The following is a 20,544-nucleotide window of genomic DNA, read 5'->3' as shown; positions in this document are numbered from 1 at the left end:
AGCTATGCTGTGTGAGATATTTTTTTTAAAGAAAGGGCTCACAGTGAGATAGGAGCCACAGGACACCTGAATCTTTCAGAAAAAGAGAATTTATTGCTCCATTATCAGGAGAAATGAACTTCTTCCTGTTCTTCCTGCCTCGCTCAGCCCTGAAGGCACTGTCAGGATCCAGAGGCAGGAGCTGACACTGCCCAGACAGAATCCTGTGTGGGAATGGAATTGATGCACCATGGATGAGGAGTATGAACATGCTACAGGCTGTTGCTTTTAAGGGTTAATCCTCTGTTAACCTGGGGCCTTTTCTGGGCTTATTTTACCCAGAAAGAGGTACCCAGACATCCGTAACTCTTTGTTTTTATTGTCTCATATTGTCCTAATCCTAATTGTCCAAATTATTATTACTCTAATTATATTGCTATTTTTATAACCAATTTATTACTAATAAACTTTTAAAATTTTAAAAACAAGTGATTGGCGTTTTTCACAATGTGGTTTCAGGAGTCACCAGAACTCCTGAGCCAGCCCTGGGCTGAGGAAGCTGAGGGATTCCTGGCTGTTTCCCCTTCCCACCTGACAGAGCACCCAGCCCCAGCAGGGAAGGTGCCCCCTCAGCTGAAGACTCTCTAGAGCACTCTAAGAATTGTTTCAGCTCACTGGAAAGGACCCAGGCTGGGCCAAGGACACAGCCCACCATGCTGGAAGCACACTGGGCAGTGTCCAGGTGAGAGAGATGTCTGAGTTCACACCTACCTGCAGGCAGCTTGGCTCACCTTGGCTGTAAATCAGGGAAATACCTGCTGCAGAATGGGGTGGATCAAGTAGGATCCCTGCCTTTACAAAATCAGGACTAAAACCCCGTGTCCTCTGCACACACCAGAAAACTGCCACCCCTTCTAAGCCTAATTTCATAGCCAAATTTTAATTTTCAAAAAGACAGTTTGGCTGTCAGGCAAGACAATCTGACTTTAGGAAGAACTAAAGACTTTAGCTGCCATTCTCAAATTTCACACTCAGATTTCCAGTCACCACCTGTGTCCTGTGCAAAGAAGATAACACACACAATGTGTGTTGTTACCATGCCACATGCCTGCAAGTTCACAGTAAAACAGGAAAGGTTTCCCCAGTCCCAGTCATAAACAGCATCTTACCAAGCTCCAGAAGGGACACAGCTAAGCCCCAGGGTTTTGTCTAGGCTTAAAGAGAGATATTTTGTGTGTGTGTGTGTGTGTGTGTGTGTGCGTTCTGTTTAGATCAGCAAACCACAACTCTCAGCTCAGACCCTGAAAGATCCCTTTTGATTCTGGGCCTTACATATGGCACAAGGATGTTTTAGGATTAAAATTAATGAGCACTGACAGCAACAAGCTGAAAGCAAAGCAAGATCATGGTCAGGAAATGTGCTGAGTGGCTGTGAGTGTATTTATGTAAATGACAGGGCTGTCTCCTCAGAAGTCCACATGAGAGGGATTTATTCAGCATGTTACTGACACTGGAGTGCATCACTTTTGGTAAGGAAGCCTTTTATGCTCAGTTTTTGACAACACCTACAGCCTGGTCTCAGGTAAAAAGCTCCCACTAAAAATCTGAAGTTCTGCTCCAGCTCTTCCTTCAGGAGCAGCAGACATGAGAACAGGACTGGTGAAATCCTGTGGTATTGTTCACAGGGGTCCCAGGATGAGGGAAGAGACGAGAAGGTTGACTCCATGTTCAGAAGGCTGATTTATTATTTTATGATAGATAATATATTAAAACTATTCTAAAAGAATAGAGGAAAGGATTTCATCAGAAGGCTGAGCTAAGAATAGAAAAGGAATGAATAACAAAGGCTTTTCTCTGACCCAGACAGTCTGGACAGCTGGACTGGGATTGGCCATTAATCAGAAACAACCACAGAGACCAATCCCAGATTCCCCCTGTTCCATCCCACAGCAGCAGATAAGAATTGTTTGCAGTTTGTTCCTGAGGCCTCTCAGCTTCTCAGGAGGGGAAAAACCCTAAGGAAAGGATTTTTCATAGAACATGTCGGTGACAAAATCCCATTGCACAGAACGTGGATGCAAGGATTTTGTCCCAAGCCCACGGCCAGCCAGCACCAGAGGTGTCACTGCAGTCCTCAGAAAAGCAGAGAATGTTTGTACAAGTGGCGAGGCAGAACAGTACCACAATATTTTACACGGTTTTCTTGGCTGTTTCTTGTAAACAAAGTAAATCCAATTTGATTCAGCATTGTCATTAAATTGTAAGACCTGAATGTGCTGTGAAAAGACTTCACAGATCCAATCCTTCAGGCATTACCTGTGCAACTGCCTCTTGACTGACATCAGACTTTGGCTCCACACGACCACTGTAGTGCTGACCTGCAGAAGAAGGAGGGTTATTTCATCATTAGCATATTGTAAACATCTATTCATAAACACATTTATAAAAACACACATCTATAAAAACACACATCTATAAAATTTTGCACATTCCTATGCAAACAATAATTATCTCTGCACAGAATGTGTATGTCAGAATTACTGCTTTTGCCCTGGAAAGTACTTGACTGGCAGCACATACTGCCTCCACTACATGGATTTTCTGTTTTACCTTCCTTGTTCACCAAAGTTCCTCTTGTTTTCATTTCACATCTTGTTACCCTCATTGGGAGGAACTCCAGCACCCCAAAATTACAGGATTCAGTCTATACCTGTATTTATTCATCTCAAACACATTAAAAGCTGGTTGGTTTTTTTTTTTTTTTCTTGATGCAGCAAATTCATCAAAGGGTAGGTGCTGAACTGTCTGGCAAAAGTGTGATAGCTGTGCTGGGAGCTTTCTCCCTGCACTGCCAGAAACAGGAAGCTGTGACAAATGCCCTGACACCCCAACTCCTCCTTGCCAGGAGGGTGAAGTTTCACAAGCACAGATTATTTCATGGTCACTCTCACAGCCCCATCCTTCAGGCACTTAACTCTGTTTTCATTTGGTCAAAAAAAGGTGAAGGCATTTTCCTTCCACATTCTCACTGAACCTCAGAGTTGGACAGTGAATTGTTATTTTAGCAGGAAAATCCTTTAAAGGGTATTTTTAAAGAGGGTTATGCTTTAACAAAACATCTGGGAATGAAATCTTCCACAGCCACACTAACAGAACCTGCATCCAGGGATTCAGCCCACCAAAAGCCTTACCAGTTCTCTGGAGAGAATCTTGATCTGAAAATCCATGTGAACTAGGAGAGAGGAGAAAAATATTCACTGTGCAGCCTCTGAATTCAAAGTCTGCAGCAAGTTCAGTGGGGAGAGCTCCTGTTGCTGCTTCACTCCACACAACATTCCAAAGGCAGCTCGGGTCCTTGGCTGGTGGAGGCCACAGGAACAGGGCAAGGCATTCCAAAGCTGCTGTAGGCTGGCTAGAAATGTCCCATTTTCAGAGATCATTCAGCTGGACCAGCCCTGACAGGTACTCCCATGTCCTTACCACGCTGTCCCAGTCTGGAGGGGCTTGACAGCTGGCCTGCAAGCAAAGCTGAGCTAATAGAAGAAATAACAATTGATGATTTTTGAGTGTGTCCATAGCAAGGAAGAAGACAAGGCCATCAGCATGGAAACTGATTAGAAAAGATACGAGAGAATTTTTATAACCTAGACTCCATGCCTAAGTAGATGTGTACATGTGTCTTATTAAATATCTGTAAAACTTTTGCCAATTATATTGACGCTGATTGCTTTGCACCAATGAAGATAATAAGTTATTGTGATGTAGTGAATGACTTCAGAGCATGCTTTGTTAAGGGTATATAAACTGGAGAACATGCAGAATAAAACACTTTTTTCTTCTCGGACCCCAATCACACGTGTGTGTCACATCTGACCTAACAGTGACATCTCATCCCATGGGATGTCAGTTTTGGGGTGGGAAGAGAGCCAGCTCCAGTGCACAAGTGTCACTAGGGTGATATTAGAATGCTTGTATCCCCATTCATGTGTGTTATTTATGCTGGATATTATGTTCTGTGCCTTCAAGACTGGCTCTGCAGAGTGAAAGGTTTGTTTTGGGCCTCTTATCAGCCACTTGGTGGGACATACAGACAGGACACTACATAGTGCTGTTTTTGCTTTTTGCCCTGCTTTTCACTCTGCTCTTGCTTCTGCTCTGCTTCTGCTTGCTCTTGCTTGCTCTTGCTTTCTACTTCTTCTCATTAGTTAATTTAGCTAAACAGTCCAAATTCCTTCCTGGACTGTTTCTCCTTTCCTGTTTGGGTCTACCTGAACCTGCTCCGGACTGGGACCTGGGAAACACTGAGAGTTTGCACTTTGTGGCTGCAGCAGCTGCCCCTGCACTGGAGGAACTGATAACAGAGCAACCACCCCAGGAGAGACTTTCTGAATTTGTCATCTTTGTCAGAGCAGTGAAAGAGTGGTGTCATCCAGTATTGTTCATTTTTTATGCTGGGGGTGCTGTGCCTGTTAAATAAACAGGTTCTTTCCACCTCTCTCTGAGGAATTCTTCCCAAACCAGTTGGGGGGAGGGGCACCTTTTCTGGGGATTCTCTCCCAAATTTGCCCTAAACCAGGACAACAAGCAGAGGAACCAAGGAGAGCTCAGGGCCACCCTGGTTCCCCAGGGAGGATCAGAAGGATCCATCACGTTGGATGTAGAGCAAAAGCAGGGGCTTGGCATGCCTCAGGCACAGATTGACACCACGTGAAGAACCACCCTCCTGGGTGGTTCCATGTTGGGAAGGATGAAAGTTTGACAAGAAAGTCTCACAGCTATGTGTGCATGCCAGAAAGATTTTTAAGTGTAGAATCTGAAGAAGGAATAGAGTTGGAAGCAAGTTTTGATCTGGAAGAAAAGAATTGCTGAGCCAGCCTGAGTGGGTAACCAAGGAGCAAAGGGTGTGTTAGTGAGAAGGGGTTTTATGGCTCAGAGCAAAGATAAACCCACCCCAAACACAAAGATGTTTGTACCAAGCAGGAAGAGAGCACAGGCAAACAAGGCACAAATGTGGCAAGGAGAAAAAAGGGCTCAGAATTTCCCACTGCAAGAAAACTGAAAAACAACTTCTGGCTTTAGCTGTGATGTACAGACTGTGAGTGATTGGAGAGCAGTGCCATGAATATGGGAATTACAGGAGCTATGACAGGCTAGAGGTAACAGTTCAGGTACAGATTGGTTCTGCTGTGTGAAAATGCTCAGCACAGAAAAGTAAATAATGCACTGTAACCAAACCAAAGGGACTCCAGGGCTGCCTGCAGCTGGAGCTGACAGCTGTGGGCACAGCTCTGCCACCCACAGCCCTGGGCTGCTGTGACTCTTGGATGGCATAAACTGCATTTTGGAGAGCCCCTGGAGTCCCACATCCCTCATTCAGGCTCTTACAGTTCCGGGCAACAACAAATCCCATGGAAGTCACTGCAAGGCTAGGCTCAGGAGAAGCACGTCTCAAGTGACAACTAACCAGGCTCCTGCATTTTGCAGCATTTGATTTCCTCCTTAGGCCTGTCTTCAGCTGGAGTCAGCACCATCAGCTTTCCCCAGCCAGAGACTCAAAGGCTTCACAAACACCAAGAGACCCCTCAAGAGCAAAGCCCAAGAACCAGGACTCCCTCAGGACCAGAACCCTCTCCGTGAGCCCATGGACACTTTCCACATTACAGCAGCTTCCTTGGGACTGCGTCCCCCTTCGGAGGATGGCTTGGCTCCTGGGATGGCCTCTGTCCCCTTCCCAAGGCTTCCATCAGAACTCCCACTCTCCCAGCTGAGCCCCAGCCCACAGACCCTGCACAGCCTGCCCTCGGTGCCCTCCAGACCTGCCTCACCCTCCACTGCTCAGGGAAAGACACTTCCACCTTCCTTCCTCCCTCACCCCATTTATCACCATCCTTCCAAACCAACAGAGCAGAAAAAAATTGTGGAAATATTTACGCCGAGGCTGGCATGTAAATATCAGGAATTACAGCAGTTTTCAGAGTTTATGGGCAAACTTCTCCACAGGTTGTTGGGATTGCAAAGCCAGGGCTGGGCTCTCCTGGGGAGCGCTGGGGCAGCAGGGTGAACCCTCCCCTGGCGGGTTCTGGGCAGGGGGATCTGTGTGACCCACTGGCACACACAAGAGGAGGGATCCCAACCTAATTTCCATCACAGCATCCTCTAGGGCAGATAAATGGGACGGCCCAGAGCCCCTCCTGCTTGCTGCCAGGCTGAAAGGAACTTTATGAAGATCAGACATTCAGAAAAGCTCAGCTCTGTTCAGCATTTATCTGGCAGTGTGATTTACATCATAGTTTTTATCTGGTGATGTTATTTACATATGGAGAGGCCAACTTTGCCCTCAGCTGCTGCTCTGAAACCCCAGGGGCTTCAAGAAGCACTCTCAGAGTGGGTCTTCTCTTTTGCTTCTTCTTCTTCTGCTGCTTTTTGGGTGGCAGGGATAGTGCTGGCCTGGGGTCCTCAGGGGGCTTGAGGCTGCTCATGCCAACAGCAAACAGAGATGGGTAGAAATACTCAGATTTTGACATGCAGATAACAAAAGACGTGGCTACAATGGACCAAAACTTGTTTTCTTGCTTAAACAAAACCCCTCTCTCAGGCTGCCTTACAGTTAGGAATGTGGGTCTTGTAATTTGATGTAGCTTTTTTCATCTTTTCCAGCCTTTCTTCATGACAGATCGTGCCTTCAGGCTGGAAAAAGTAATTTGGGGGAGCATTTTTTTTCATGATGATGCCTACAAAATCAGGGCATGCCAAACCAACATGAATGTACATTATTTAGTTATACTGACTTCAGTTGCACATAGTTGCAGCTATATTATATATATATATATAGTTATGCTTAGTTGTACGTTTAGCTCCTCTCCATAATTAAACACTATTTGCATATATGCATAATTAAGCACTCATAGCCATTTACTCCAGCTTGGAAACCACCACGCTGAGGTACCTGGACTAAAACACTGGGGTTGGAAGAAGAATGCTGTAAAACTGTGCAGTTCCTTCCATTCCCTGACAGGTTTCTATGCTGTTTATGGAAGGGGAAAGGTTAATTCTGTTTTTTGTGACTGTCCATTAAGAAAAATGAATCCTGGCTCCTCCACACCCCGTGTAGGCACAGCCACTCTGGGCTCAGAGATGTCACATCTCTGCTTTCAGCATGAAGGCACTCAAACAGAGATGAATGTGCACAGCTGGTGAAATATTCATGTTTTCATGGGGAATGCAGAGCAGAGAATGACCCAGGAGCCACCACGGATCCATGAACATGCTCAGCCCTGAGAGGAGCAGTGGGTTTGTGTTTGCAGAGCAGCTGTGGGGCTGCTGGTGGGTAAAACCAGCACTGGGAGAGGAGAGAAACAATGGGAAGGATTCACTGAGTGATCAATGCAAAAAGAGATTTGCCTTTACAGATAAACTTTGGGTTGGCTGAGAAATGAAATTAGACATTGAAAGATGAAAGAAACAATGAAGAAGAAAAACCCCTAAATTCCACAAGAATTAAAAATGAAAAGGGAGGGTTGTACATTAGAGGGGAATCTCTGGGATCAGGAGTTGTGGGAAGTCTGAACCTCTCCAGTCCCTCAGCCAAGGGGGAAAGAGAGAAGGGAAATGTGGCTGGGAATTGGGATAAGAAGGAGGCTGCACCTCCAGAAATGTGAGAGACCCCAGGGAATGGCCCATGGCCTCTGCCTTGGTTGGAATAAAGGCAAAGGACTCCTCTGAATCCTTTCTGGACACAAACCCCTGGTGCTTGTGGGTTGATTTTACTGACAGCCCCATGCCAGGCACAGTGAGGGAGGTGCCTCCAGCCAGGCCCTCCTGCTAATTACTCCATTAATTAGCAGTGCTGGCTGCCTGCTCTCAGCCTGCAGAAGGCATGCAGTGCCAGCAGGAAGGGAAATCCATCACCCCACATTCCCATGGCACGGCCAGGCTGGCACACAGGGACAATCCCATCCTACTGCCCTGGCTTTGGGGCAGGCAGGGTGGGTGCTGATGTTGTCAGCTCTGCCACCTGCCTCTGACACTCAGGTGTCACCAGGGTGTGATCCATGCCCGCTGCCAAAACAGCAGCTTTTCCACCCAAAAAGGCCAGCTGGGAATCCACAGGCAGCAGAGCCCTCAGCTGGAGCGTGTCCCCTGGAAATAAAAGTATTGAAAGTGAGAAAAGGGAAAATAGCTACAGGCTGAAAAATATGTATTCCCTTTTGATTATAAAAAAGATAATTACATGTGAAAGAGAAAGGAAACTAGCCAGCACTAGAGCATTCTCCACAGCAAATGATTTGTAGCACATTGAGTTACAGACCTTTCTATCAGCCTCCCTTACTCTGAAATTTCAAATTCCTTTGATCACAAGTGGAGTATGTTTTGATGAGCCACACTGTCCCTTACCTGTTGGTAAACAGCTCTCCCAGGTGCACCCAGGCACGTCTGTTGAATTTACCACACCAGGCATGTTAGGAACCCACATGAAATTGGATTAGCCCTAATACAAAGCACTGGAATGACTAATCACTATGTAAACCCCAATTAAATAGGATTATAAGTATAAAGAAGTGTAAATTTCCTCTTTATCAGATGACATTATCCATCCACACAAGATAACCAAGTCTGGCTTGCTTGTCTGCAAAAGTTGATAAACAGTCCAGCTCTGAGGACTGCTGTGTAAACAGCATTTTCTCCACTCAGATAACCCCATGGATAACCCTGGCACTCAGCAGGGGTGGAGTGTGCAGGCCACAGGCAGTTCTCATGCCTTGTCCACACTTCTGCTCTTCATATCACTGCTCTGATAAACTGCACCAGATGGGAAAATGCACTCTGCATCTACAGAAGCAGCATTTCTGTATTTCCATTACCTCAGGGGCATCTCCCCAGGACTGATGATCTCCAGCTGCAGAATTCCTCACTGGCTGCTGAACTGGTGACAGATAATTTATGAAAATCTCATATGCAATCTCGAATGCACTAAAAATAAAATTCTGAAAGGTGAGGAGCACCTGGGGACAATGCACTGCTTGTAGTCCTAGGGACACTCAGCATAAGGAATTGCAGTGAAGTCATTAATGCTATAAATGTGGAAGTTTGGAGAGACCAGATTCAAGGAAAGAGCTGGCTCCTTCTAAGAAACATCCTGACAAAAAAAATCACTGTGTAAGTCCTATCAATAAGAAATATCTACAAACCCCACAACTCTACTGGGTTTGTAATGTGTGATTTGACACATTTGACACAGGGAGACAGATCTCCAAAAATATTTTACAAAGCAATGATTACTGGGGCTGATTTGCAATTTAATGGATGTCCAGCAAGGTCTGGATCAGAGCAAGATGATCTGATCATCTTGCTTCCGTTTTCAACACAAGAAAAGCAACTGAGCTCATAAAACTTCTAGCAAATTTACACTGTGCAGGTACAACGCCATTCCCAATGAGGCAAAATTCCCATTTGATTCACTGGCATCAAGATCATTACTTCATCTGTTAATATTTATTGCAATAAAGGTCAGGAAATGCTCCACTGCTTGTTATCTGTCAGATTTTGGTCTGACTGAAAGACAAAGAAGTGAAATTATCTAAGAAGAGCAGTAAGAAATCTGAGAACTGGCAGAGGAGAGCAGCAAGTAAGCAATTTAATGAAAACATATTGTAGTATTGATCAGTAACTGGCTACCAGATCTCTTAATACAAGCTTAGGCAAATCACCACATGTCCTTCTTGCCTCAAATGCACAGATTTTACTGACAGCTGCAACCTTCACCAGCATGCTTGCTCTGAGTTTTTGTGTCTGTTTTTGGTGACTTTGGGCATCATTCAACTCACACAGCTCAGGCTGTTTTCACTCTCTTACTGCTTGGCTCTACAAAGTCCCCTCTCCTCCCTGCTATGATCTGGGCTCACTGTTTGTGTTTCATTAGAGAGTGAAACAGCACTACTAATAATAAACCCAAACCTCCAGTAAATTTTTTAAGTCTAATACTGACTTGCAATATTGTATTCACACTTCAGATATTCCACACAAGCAGAATATTTTCGTGCCTGTGTTTTTTGGAGTAGTTTTCACACCCTTGCTGTAATGCTATTTATAACTCCCTTTTCCCAGGGACCAGGGAAAATCAGTGTGGGAGTCAATAAAACGTAAATTAAACTTAGGGGGATGCACAGAAAACACCCGATTTTAAACAACCTTCACAAAAATGCTTCGAAGTCACACCTCTAATGCACCACCTGCTTAAAAATAATCAATTTCTGCATTAGCCCGGGGTGTTCTCAAACCTGGAGAGGAAAGCAGAGCACGAACGACAGCGATGGAGACCAGCGCTCCGGGTACCGACCTGTTCCCCGCGGGGCTTCGCTCCTCGGAGCCGCCGAGCCCGGCGCAGGCCAGCAGCAGCAGGAGCGGCAGGGCAGCGTTCCCGTCCATGGGGAGGCGAGGAGCCCCTCCACGCCAGGCACATCAGCGCCGTGCTCCGGGGGCAGGACAGCGGCGGGGGCGCGGCTGCGGGCGGAGCCGCTGCTCTACCTTCATCCCCGCTCCATCCCTGATCCATCCCTGCCTCCATCCCCGCTCCATCTCCGGATCCATCCCCCTGTCCATCCTCGCCCAATCCCCGGCTCCATCCCTGCTCTATCCCCGGCTCCATCCTCGCTCCATCCGCGCTCCATCCCTGCCTCCATCCCTGTTCCATCCCCGGCTCCATCCTGGATCCATCCTCGCTCCATCCCTGGCTCCATCCCCTGCTCCATCCCGGCCCCATCCGCGGCTCCATCCCGGCTCATTCCCCGGCTCCATCCCTGTTCCCATCCCCTGCACGACCCCCGCGCCATCCCCGGCTCCATCCCCGCTCCATCCCCTGTCCTATCCCTAATCCATCCCCGGCTTCATCCCCGGCTTCATCCCTGGCTCCATCCCGGATCCATCCCGGCTCTATCCCCGGCTCCATCCTCGGCTCCATTCTCGCTCCATCCCCACTCCATCCCTGCTCTATCCCCGGCTCCATCCTCGCTCCATCCGCGCTCCATCCCTGCCTCCATCCCCTGCTCCATCTCTGGCTCCATCCCTGCCTCCATCCCCGGCTCCATCCCCGGCTCCATCCCGGCTCCATCCCGGCTCCATCTCCAGCTCCGTCTCCGGCTCCATCCCCGCTCCAGCCCCACTAACACTGCCCTCCGTGTGCCCCGCCCTCACCTCCCAGGTACCTCCAGAGGCAATGATCACTCCGTCTGAGAAAAGTGTACCTGAGTGAGAGCTGCTTGCTAAGGGGGCAGAAGGACAGGATCAGAGGGCTCCAAAATCACACTGAGGTTCCTTTCTCATCTGCACTTAACCCTCACCTTAAAGGGAGCTGAGGGTGATGTTTATGAGCAGCTCTGGAATTTCTCCTTCTGTTCACAGAAAGAATTGTTTGTGTTCTGAAGTCTTATAATATCTTATGTCACCTAACTATATGAGAGATGAGATAGATATATGTATGTTAATTATCTCGACTGCACTGATGTGAAAGCAAGGCACTGCAAGTTTTGGAGCCAAATATTTGGAAGCACTTTCCTTTCTTCAGCACTAATTCAGTTCATGCATGTCCAACTTCTTGGGCTAATTGTTTTGGTGCTTTGAATTCTAAAATTACTGAGTGGTTTGGGTTGGGAGGGATCTTAAAGCACACCCAGTGCCACCTCTGCCATGGCAGGGACACCTTCCACTGTCCCAATGTCCAGTCTGGCCTTGGGCACTGCCAGGGATCCAGGGGCAGCCCCAGCTGCTCTGGGCACCCTGTGCCAGGGCCTGCCCACCCTGCCAGGGAACAATTCCTCAGCCGTGAAATGCCCACAGAATCACAGTTTGGTGTATTCAGATCGAGACACCAAAGCCCCCACACACCACTGTGACTGCAGGGGGTTGGCTCTGGGTCATCCTCAAAGAGATTTGTGGGTCAGACACGCTGGTAGCTCTAAGAATCATGGAGTCATAGAATGGCTTGGGCTGGAAGGGACCTTGGAGGTCATCTAGTCCCAAAATCCTTAAATATCAGGCAGGACACAGCCATACACCAACCTGCAGGCATCAGACACTCTCCTGTCCTGCTACCTGCTGATGGCACCACCAGTGCAGCTTCACTTGATGATTAAGAGCTCCTGCCTGTGGCATTCCAGATATTAGAGGATGCCTGGGGCTTTAGCATTGTAATCATTAAAAAGGATTTGCCATGTTAATTCATTTCTCCTTCTGGGATGCAGAGGGTATCTGCTCATCTGAGAAATCCCCCAGCAGCTTGTCCTCAGTTGAGCGGCTTCTATCCAATTTAAGGAGGAGTAAAGATGCTTACGTGACAATCCCAGATTGGAAAATGAGATGAGGGAATGTAGGATTAAGCAAAAACCACTTGAAGATAACCCCTAAATTTTCTGAGGAGCACCAGCAATGCATGATGCCAAAGTTAGAGCAATTACACCAGAATGGACACAGGGCTCATTTTAAAAATTTAAGCAGCCCAGGGAAGGAACAGAAGTGTCACACACTTTTCTAAACACTGTGAGGTCACTAATGTCACTGCCCAATGCCTCAGCACTCCTGACTCCTAAATAAATGGAGGGAAAGGCACAGAGAGGCTTTCTGGTGGTGCCTTGAGATCTGATCCATGCGCATCCATTTCCCAAACATTCCTCATCCACTTGGGAGTAAAAGCTAAGAAACAAAACCTCTGAAATACACACCAGCAGGGGCCAAAAGAAGAACAAAATGTGTCCTTTCAGGGCAGAGAAAGTGAAAGAAAGTAGCATAAACAATACATGGCAGGCCACAGGTAAAGTCAGCACAGGCTGAACCGCAGACAGTGCTCTGTGACAACTGAATGCACCTTCAGCTGCATTTCCACCCCCTGTGATTCCATTTATTAACTTATCAATACTTGCTTTCTTGGAACACCATTCTACATCAGAAAAAATATTGCAAATTTGCTCAGAAAAAATGGGGGGGGTTGCAGGCAACCCAGACAACACCTAACACCAAACTGCCAGCATAGGTTAAACCAGAATAAATCAGTGAAAATATCCTGACTCTTTTGCTATATATTAATGCTAGGGTATTGGTAATAAATCACTAATCAGCAATTAACTGGAATATTGGTGAAGCAAAGAGCCAGAGTAAAAGCCTTTCCTCGCCCCTTGGCTCTTGCTGATAGTAACAATAAGTCAATTTCTTTTAATGATGCTTTTTTTATGATGTTCAAGCGCAAACAAATACACTTGGTGACGGAAAAGAAATTAGATCCTCATTCTGGTGAAGAATGACAACAAAATCAGCATCTCTGAGTTTCTGGGGTTGGTAAGTAATTCTGAATAGAGCCTTGCATGCAGCAGTCCTGACAAGGGCATGGTTGGGGGAGCTCTTGTGATTCCTCTTTTGAATTGCTGTTGCACTTCTGCCTGGTTTGTGTTGAAATCAACCAGAAAAAGCTTCATCCTTGAACTTTTTGTGGCCACAGATGAACCACCTGTAGGGCAAAGTTAGTGGGAAGTCAGCAGAATCCCAGAATCCCAGGATCACTGAGGCTGGAAAATCCCTGTCAGACTCTGAGTCCCAGCTGTGCCCATCCCCACCCTGTCCCCAGCCCAGAGCTCTCAGTGCCACCTCCAGGGGACACCTGCAGGGCTGGGCACTCCAAACCCCCCTGGGCAGTGCCAAGGCAGTTCCTGAGCCCCCTTTCCATGGGGAAATTCCTGCTGTGCCCACCCTGAGCCTGCCCTGGCCCAGCCTGAGGCTGTTCCCTCTGCTCCTGTTGTTTGCAGCCTGCACGATGGGCTATGCTGGGCTGAAAAGTGCCCAGTATTCCAAGCAAACTGCTGTTTGTCATCTTTCCATCCCCATTTGGAGAGGAGGTGTTGGTTGTGGGTACTCCTGATGCAGAACTCCTCCTCTGGTGATCAGGCAGCAAGGTGCCACTTGTCTCTTCCCCATCTCCCAGCAAGGCAGCCCAGACATTCCCACCCTCAGGAAGGAGGCACTGCAGCTCTTATTGTACTTTAAACAATGCTCTTTTTTTTTTGTTTTTTTTTAAATCTACCTCACAGGAAAGGTAATTATATTCAGTTCAAGTCAGTGCAAAGGCTCACAGTTCTGTCAGGGCTGTGAAGCAGTCAGAGAGTGACAGGTTAGACGTGGCACCCTGGCCACCCCCAGTGTGTCACCACTGTCCAGCCACCCCCTGTCACACAGAGTGACCAAATGGACACTGATGGAGACCCCAGGATGACAGCTGTGCTGCAGGAGCTGTGCACAGGCTGGGTTTGCATGGCACAAATGGATAATCTATCCCCGTGGCTGCGTCTCCCCGGGCACACACAGCACAAATCATTTCCAGCTGTTTGCAGTTCCCTCCCAGTGCCATTTCAGGACACCACAAAGCTTCCTAAATTAACCAAAGTGTGAGGTGTCAGCCACTTTAAACATCACCTTTTTGATCCAATACATCATTGCTGCTCTGATGCCCAGTGCACTGGCAATGCAAGGAAGCAAGGACAGAAAACTGGCCTTAAAATACACAAAAATCTTGTCTCAGTTCCAACACCATCCTCCCTCTGGGAAGCTAACCAGGCCAAAAAGTATCCTTCTGGGGAAGGATGCAAAAATTAATCCTTTTACAACTCTTTACTGCTTCCCTGGCAGGGTGGGCAGGCCAGCTGCCCCTGGATCCCTGGCAGTGCCCAAGGCCAGGTTGGACACTGGGGCTGGGAGCAGCCTGGAAGGTGTCCCTGCCATGGCTGGGGGTGGAGCAGGATGGGATTTAAGGCTCCATCCAACCCAAAATAGTCTGGGATTCCGGGATTACCTTTTTTTGGGTCCCACTTCCCCAAAGGATCCCATCCCTGAGAAATCCCCACGCAGACTCCAGGCCTTCCTGCACCTTCAGGGAAGGAAACTACCCCAAAAAAAAACCCCACAAAAATCCCAGTGTGTGTCACAGCCCAGCTGTGCAGCACCACGGGGCGCCAGGCACCAGAGATCAGATTATAGCAGGAGTTTCAGGATAAGTGGTGGGATTTTGGGTGGATTTGTCTGCTTGGCCAACCAAGACACTTAATTTTAGAAACGCTTATCTGGCAGCACTCTCCAAAGCTGCCCTGAGGGCTGTGCCCAGGAGGGGAGATCTGCAAAAAGGGAGGAGTCTCAGACTCTGTGCAGGTCCCAGAACCACAGAATGGTTTGGGTTGGACACTAATGGTCATCTTGTTCCAACCCCCTGTCCCTCCAGGGACACACCTTGAGGCCACCTGTGCCTGCACACCTCTCACTCATTAGACTTAATATTGATTTTATTCTTATTTGTTGTCTCAAATCTGACATGTGCTTTGAACTATTATTTATTTCAGTTAGTAAACTGCTCTTATCTGAACCCATTTTTGGAACAATTCCCTTCCTGGAGAGGGAGAGGAATGAGGGAGGCTCTGTGTAGTGTTTAGCTGCAAACTGGGGTTAAAAAATGACATATTGGATTAAAAAAAAAAAAAAAAAAGCAGTAATTTTGAGGAATGTGGTAGAACAAAGAAAATTTGTCTTAACAGAAGTGTCCCAAAGTGTAGTTTAAAAGGAAAGAGCAAACCCCACAACAGCTCCGTGGCAAACCATCTCTTTCCCAGATCTTGACCTTTTAATGAATATTTGTCCAATAAATACCAGTCTGTTGTGGTATATTTATGTTATATTCACCAACCATCTTCCTAGTCAGCTTTTAGGTATTCCTAGTATTCCTAACTTTGAAAAGCAAAGCTGCAGCATTTTCACAAAGACCAAATGGTTCTGAAATTACCAAACAACAACTGCATTCTAGCACTGGAGCTGCATCCTCAAGAGCTGTCTTTTATAACAGTAGTGTTTTCTCCTCAAAGTGTTAATGGGGTTTATGGTTTGTTTGGGATTTCTTGGGGTTTCTTTTGCACAGGGAGGTTGGATTTTTATAATATATAGAAATTTTGTTATTATATAAAGATTGAATGTAAAACCAGCCCTACATCAACACAAATACATAAATGCAAAATATGTATTTTCCACTTAAGCTACGAACACAGACTGTGTTAAAAAGGATGTGTTTATATCTAATTACTGCCTCTTCAGAGTCATTCCCAAAAGGGGAAGGGAACACTCATGATTTGGATGGGTGCAGCCTGGCAGCGTGGACTGAAGCAGCTTTCAGAAATTAGAAACACAAGCTTGTTTGTGTTACAGGACTGAGTGCAGATCTGCTCGGGGGCAGTGCAGAAACTAAAGTCACAATACCTCTGGATCCCTGGAAGTGTCCAAGGCCAGGCAGGATGCAGCTTGGAGCAGCCTGGGATGGTGGAAAGTGTCCCTGACCATGGCAGGGCTCGTGGAAGCCCAGGGCACCCAGGGAATATTTCTGTGCCTGCTCTGGGGTGCCCTGACCCCAGGGCAGCTCTGACTCTGACCCTCATCCATGGAGAAAGTTTCCCAGACTTCCAGCTGGACTGGAACCCATGTGAAACAGATTACAGAGAGCAGTGTGGGTGTGTCACTGGGTGGGAAATTGAGGGTTTGGGGTTTTTAGGGTGTTGTGGATGGAAGCAAGGTGGAGGGCACAGGGAGGGTGTCATCCTGGGCTTCTTCTTCACCTTCTTCTTCTTCCTCCTTCTCCTTGGGTTTGGGTGGAATTTGGTACAAGGGCTTTTACAGCTAAACTGTCCCATTAAGAGCTGACACCTGGATTATTTCCCTTTTAGCCCAATAACTGATCCCAAAGAGCCCCAATGGGGACTTTTCTGCCCAATTGCAAAATGCCCCCCAAACCCAAGGAGAAGGAGGAAGAAGAAGAAGGTGAAGAAGAAGCCCAGAAGCCCACCCTCCCTGTGCCCTTCACCTTGCTTCCATCCACAACACCCTAAAAACCCCAAACCCTCAATTTCTCACCCAGTGACACACCCACACTGCTCTCTATAATCTGCTTCCCACTTTTGTGGGTTCCAGTCCATCTGGAAGTCTGGGAAACTTTTTCCATGGATGAGGGTCAGAGCCAGAGCTGCCCTGGGGGTCAGGGGACAGAAATATTCCCTGAGTGCCCTGGGTTTGCACAGGGACCCTACCCTGTCCTGGCTGGACAGCCCTTTCCAGGAAGGAATTCTCCCAGTATCCAACCTGAACCTCTCCTGCTGCAACTTTATGCCATTTTTTCTCATCCTGCTGCTTCCTCCCTGGGGGAAGAGCAGAATCCCAGCTCAGCACAGGCTCATTCCAGGCAGAAATCCTGGTTCAAGCCCCACCAGGCCCTGGGGATAGTCCTTGCCCATCCCAGACCCTCTGTAGGACTTGAAACCACCACCTCTGTGTGAAAAACGCCAATCACTTGTTTTTAAAATTGTAAAAGTTTAATAGTAATAAAAAGGTTATAAAATAGCAATATAATTAAAGTAATAGTAATTTGGACAATTAGGATTAGGACAATATGAGACAATAAAAACAAAGAGTTAGGGACAGTCTGGGTACCTTTTCTGGGTAAAATAAGCACAAAAAGGCCCCACATTAACAGAGGATTAACCCTTAAAAGCAACAGCCTGTTGCATATTCATACACCTGATCCATGGTGCATCAATTCCATTCCCACACAGGATTCTGTCTGGGCAGGGTCAGCTCCTGCCTCTGGATCCTGACAGTGCCTTCAGGGCTGAGTGAGGTGGAAAGAAGTTTGTTTCTTTTGATAATGGGGCAAAAAATTCTCTTTCTCTGAAAGATTCAGGTGTCCTGTGGCTGCTGTCTCACTGTGAGCCCTTTCTTTTAAAAAAGTATCTTACATAGCATAGTTTCTATTTTAGCCTTATCCTATAGCCTAAAACTGTATTTAACACACTACTTAAAAAAGTCAATACAGCATAACTTCCTAACACAACACATATCATATTCACTGTAACATTTGCCAAAAGCTAATCATAAAATACGCATTTTTCACAAACTTTATGTCATTTTCTCTCACCCTGTTGCTTCCTCCCTGCGGGAAGAGTGGAATCCCAGCTCAGCACAGGCTCATTCCCGGCAGAAATTCTGGTTCAAGCCCCACCAAGCCCTGGGGACAGTCCTTGCCCATCCCAGACCCTCCACAGGACTCGAACCCGCAACCTCCGGGACTCCAACCCTCCATTCCAGGGATGCCTGAAGCCCTTTGTGGAAACAAGGCCCACAAAAAAAAAAAAAAAAAAAAAAAAAAAAAAAAAAACTCCACGGTTTTACCTGTCAGAAATAACAATCAGGAGATCTTTAATTGGCAGTTCTGCACACCAGTAGTAACCAGGAGCTCCCCTGAGTGCGCTGGTCAGTCGGGTTTGCTGGCAAAGGTCAGCAGGCACATCCAGGCCGGACCTCACCTCAGCCCTGGGCATCACCTCAGCCCTGCGGCCAGGGGAGGGTGAAAACAGCTGGGGCACGTGTGTGGAGGGCATTAACAGCTGTGACATTGATTAGCGTGCGTTGAAGGCTTTTTGGAAACAGGTGAAAAGCTTTTGTAATGAAAAAACACACACGACCCACCTCGATGTCGGTGATAGGAAGAGAGACAATCCCCTCCCCCCAACACGCAAGCGATGTAGCAATAAAGTAATGCCCGTTTTTTATGCCCAGCTCTGGTTCCAAAATTTTCTTCCCCAATTTTCTGTGAGGCCTGAGGGAACCTGAGAGCCCCGCCATGCGAACCCGCCGCACCGAGACTCGAACCTGCGGCCAGCAGCGGGAGGGGTCCTCACTGCACCGCCCTGCCGGGACTCGAACCCTGGGTCTGTCTGCTCTCTGCCGGGCCGCCCTGCGCGGTGCCGGTCGGTATTTGGGTCAGGCGCGGCGCGGGCAGCCCGCGCGGGTCCTGCCGGGCGTGGCTATAGGCGGCAGCCGCGGAACCTCCTTCCTCTTTTCTCGCTCGGCAGCCGCGCGGAGAAGATGGGTGAGCGCTGGGCCGCGGTGGGGCCGGGGCTGGGAGCGGGCCGGGAAAGGGGCTGCGGGATCCCCGCGCTGCCCGCAGCGCTCCGCAGGCGCCGCCCGCCCGCCCGCAGCCGGCTGGGTGCGGTGCGGGCAGCGCTACAGGCCGTGAGGCCGCGTCCGCCATTACCCGCCGCATGCCCGCCATGGGCCTCAGGCCGCCTTCCCCTCATGGCTCCCTCCCCGCCTCACGCCGGCCCCGTCTCGCCCTGCAGGGAAGTGCCGAGGCCTCCGCACCGCTCGGAAGCTGCGCAGCCACCGCCGGGACCAGAAGTGGCACGACAAGCAGTACAAGAAGGCGCACCTGGGCACGGCGCTGAAGGCCAACCCCTTCGGGGGTGCTTCCCACGCCAAGGGCATCGTCCTGGAGAAAGTGTGGGTGCTCCTCCCGGCTGGAATGGGCATCCCAGAACCCCTGGGATGCAGCTCCGCGAAGGATGGGGAAAAACAGGGATTCAGGGTGGTTTTTTTCCAAAAAAAGCAGGGGGGATGGGGGATAAAGATCTTGGGCCAGAAATAGTTTGGGAAAAAAAAAAGTGAGGAATTAGCACAACTTAGACCAGCAGGAGAAACGTGTGGGGTTTTACCAAAAATTAGGGAAAAACAAAATTTGTGGAAAGAATCGGAGAAAATAAATTTGTTTTAAAAGTAAGAAAAAACAGAGAATTTTAGTTAAAAATCAGGGATTTTTTTTTTTTTGCATAGGCGATAATCAGGATTTTTTGGCACAAATAGGAAGTAATGCTCATGTGTCATAGATACCACCTGGTTTTTTCCTCCTCTTAAATAATTTATAAATTTCATTAGGTTGCTGCCATGGCTCTAGGTTTGAGGCACTGTTTCTGTGATTTCAGTTTAGGGATTTCTCTTTTGATTTTTTTTTTTTTTTTTTTTAGAGTTACTGCATAAATCTGGAGGTAATTTAAGTTTCTGTTTGGCTCAGGAAGTGGTATTTTATGGATTCAAGCTTAAATCTAGATCAATATTGATTGAGTGTTAATTCAGTGCCTCCAAACAGCTCCCAGGTGTTGAGGTACTGATACAATTCACACTGAACAGAAGGTAAAAAAGGTAAATTTTGTGTTAATTAATGCCCCTCCTGGTCCCCCACCCTGATTTCTTTGCTGGCTGGTTTCCTTTGCAGGGGGGTAGAGGCCAAGCAGCCCAACTCTGCCATCAGGAAATGTGTCAGGGTCCAGCTCATTAAGAACGGCAAAAAAATCACAGCTTTTGTCCCCAACGATGGCTGCCTGAACTTCATCGAGGTAACTGCCCAGCACCCTAAAACCTTGTGGGGAAAACGGTGTGAAAATCAGATTTACTGTCTTAGCTCTGATAAGTGTGGTGGTGGGTTTTGGTGGGAGTTTGGGGCTGGCTCTGTGCTCACTGTCCGTCTGTCCCAGGAGAACGACGAGGTGCTGGTGGCCGGCTTCGGGCGCAAGGGCCACGCCGTGGGGGACATCCCGGGCGTGCGCTTCAAGGTGGTCAAGGTGGCCAACGTGTCCCTGCTGGCCCTCTACAAGGGCAAGAAGGAGAGACCCAGGTCGTAAACCCTCGGTCTGACAGGAACACCAATAAAATCTTTGGTTTTCAAACGTT

The 20,544-nt window shown here is 47.9% G+C and overlaps 2 protein-coding genes across 3 annotated transcripts in view; one reads left to right on the top strand and one right to left on the bottom strand.

Moving 5' to 3' along the window:
* LOC103823063 (V-type proton ATPase subunit S1-like protein) overlaps positions 1-18,663 on the bottom strand; it is a 26,477-nt gene extending 7,814 nt beyond the window's left edge. The window contains exons 1-4 of one of the 2 annotated variants that reach the window (XM_050986989.1): positions 18,508-18,663; positions 18,211-18,425; positions 3,171-3,211; positions 2,296-2,357 (exon numbers count right to left, since the gene is read on the bottom strand). In XM_050986989.1, the coding sequence (XP_050842946.1) occupies positions 2,296-2,357; positions 3,171-3,211; positions 18,211-18,425; positions 18,508-18,663 (474 nt within the window). The remainder of the gene's footprint in view (positions 1-2,295; positions 2,358-3,170; positions 3,212-18,210; positions 18,426-18,507) is intronic. The other variant, XM_050986990.1, reaches the window with a different exon arrangement.
* Positions 18,656-20,544, top strand: RPS23 (ribosomal protein S23). Its single transcript, XM_050986997.1, has 4 exons — positions 18,656-18,910; positions 19,161-19,320; positions 20,090-20,210; positions 20,349-20,544. The coding sequence occupies exons 1-4, from the start codon at positions 18,907-18,909 to the stop codon at positions 20,493-20,495; spliced, it is 432 nt and encodes a 143-aa protein (XP_050842954.1). The 5' UTR covers positions 18,656-18,906; the 3' UTR covers positions 20,496-20,544.

This window comes from Serinus canaria, chromosome Z, assembly GCF_022539315.1.
Source record: "Serinus canaria isolate serCan28SL12 chromosome Z, serCan2020, whole genome shotgun sequence".
NCBI classification, from domain to species: domain Eukaryota; kingdom Metazoa; phylum Chordata; class Aves; order Passeriformes; family Fringillidae; genus Serinus; species Serinus canaria.
The sequence above is the reverse complement of the archived record's forward strand: the minus strand, read 5'-3'. Positions and strand labels throughout refer to the sequence as shown.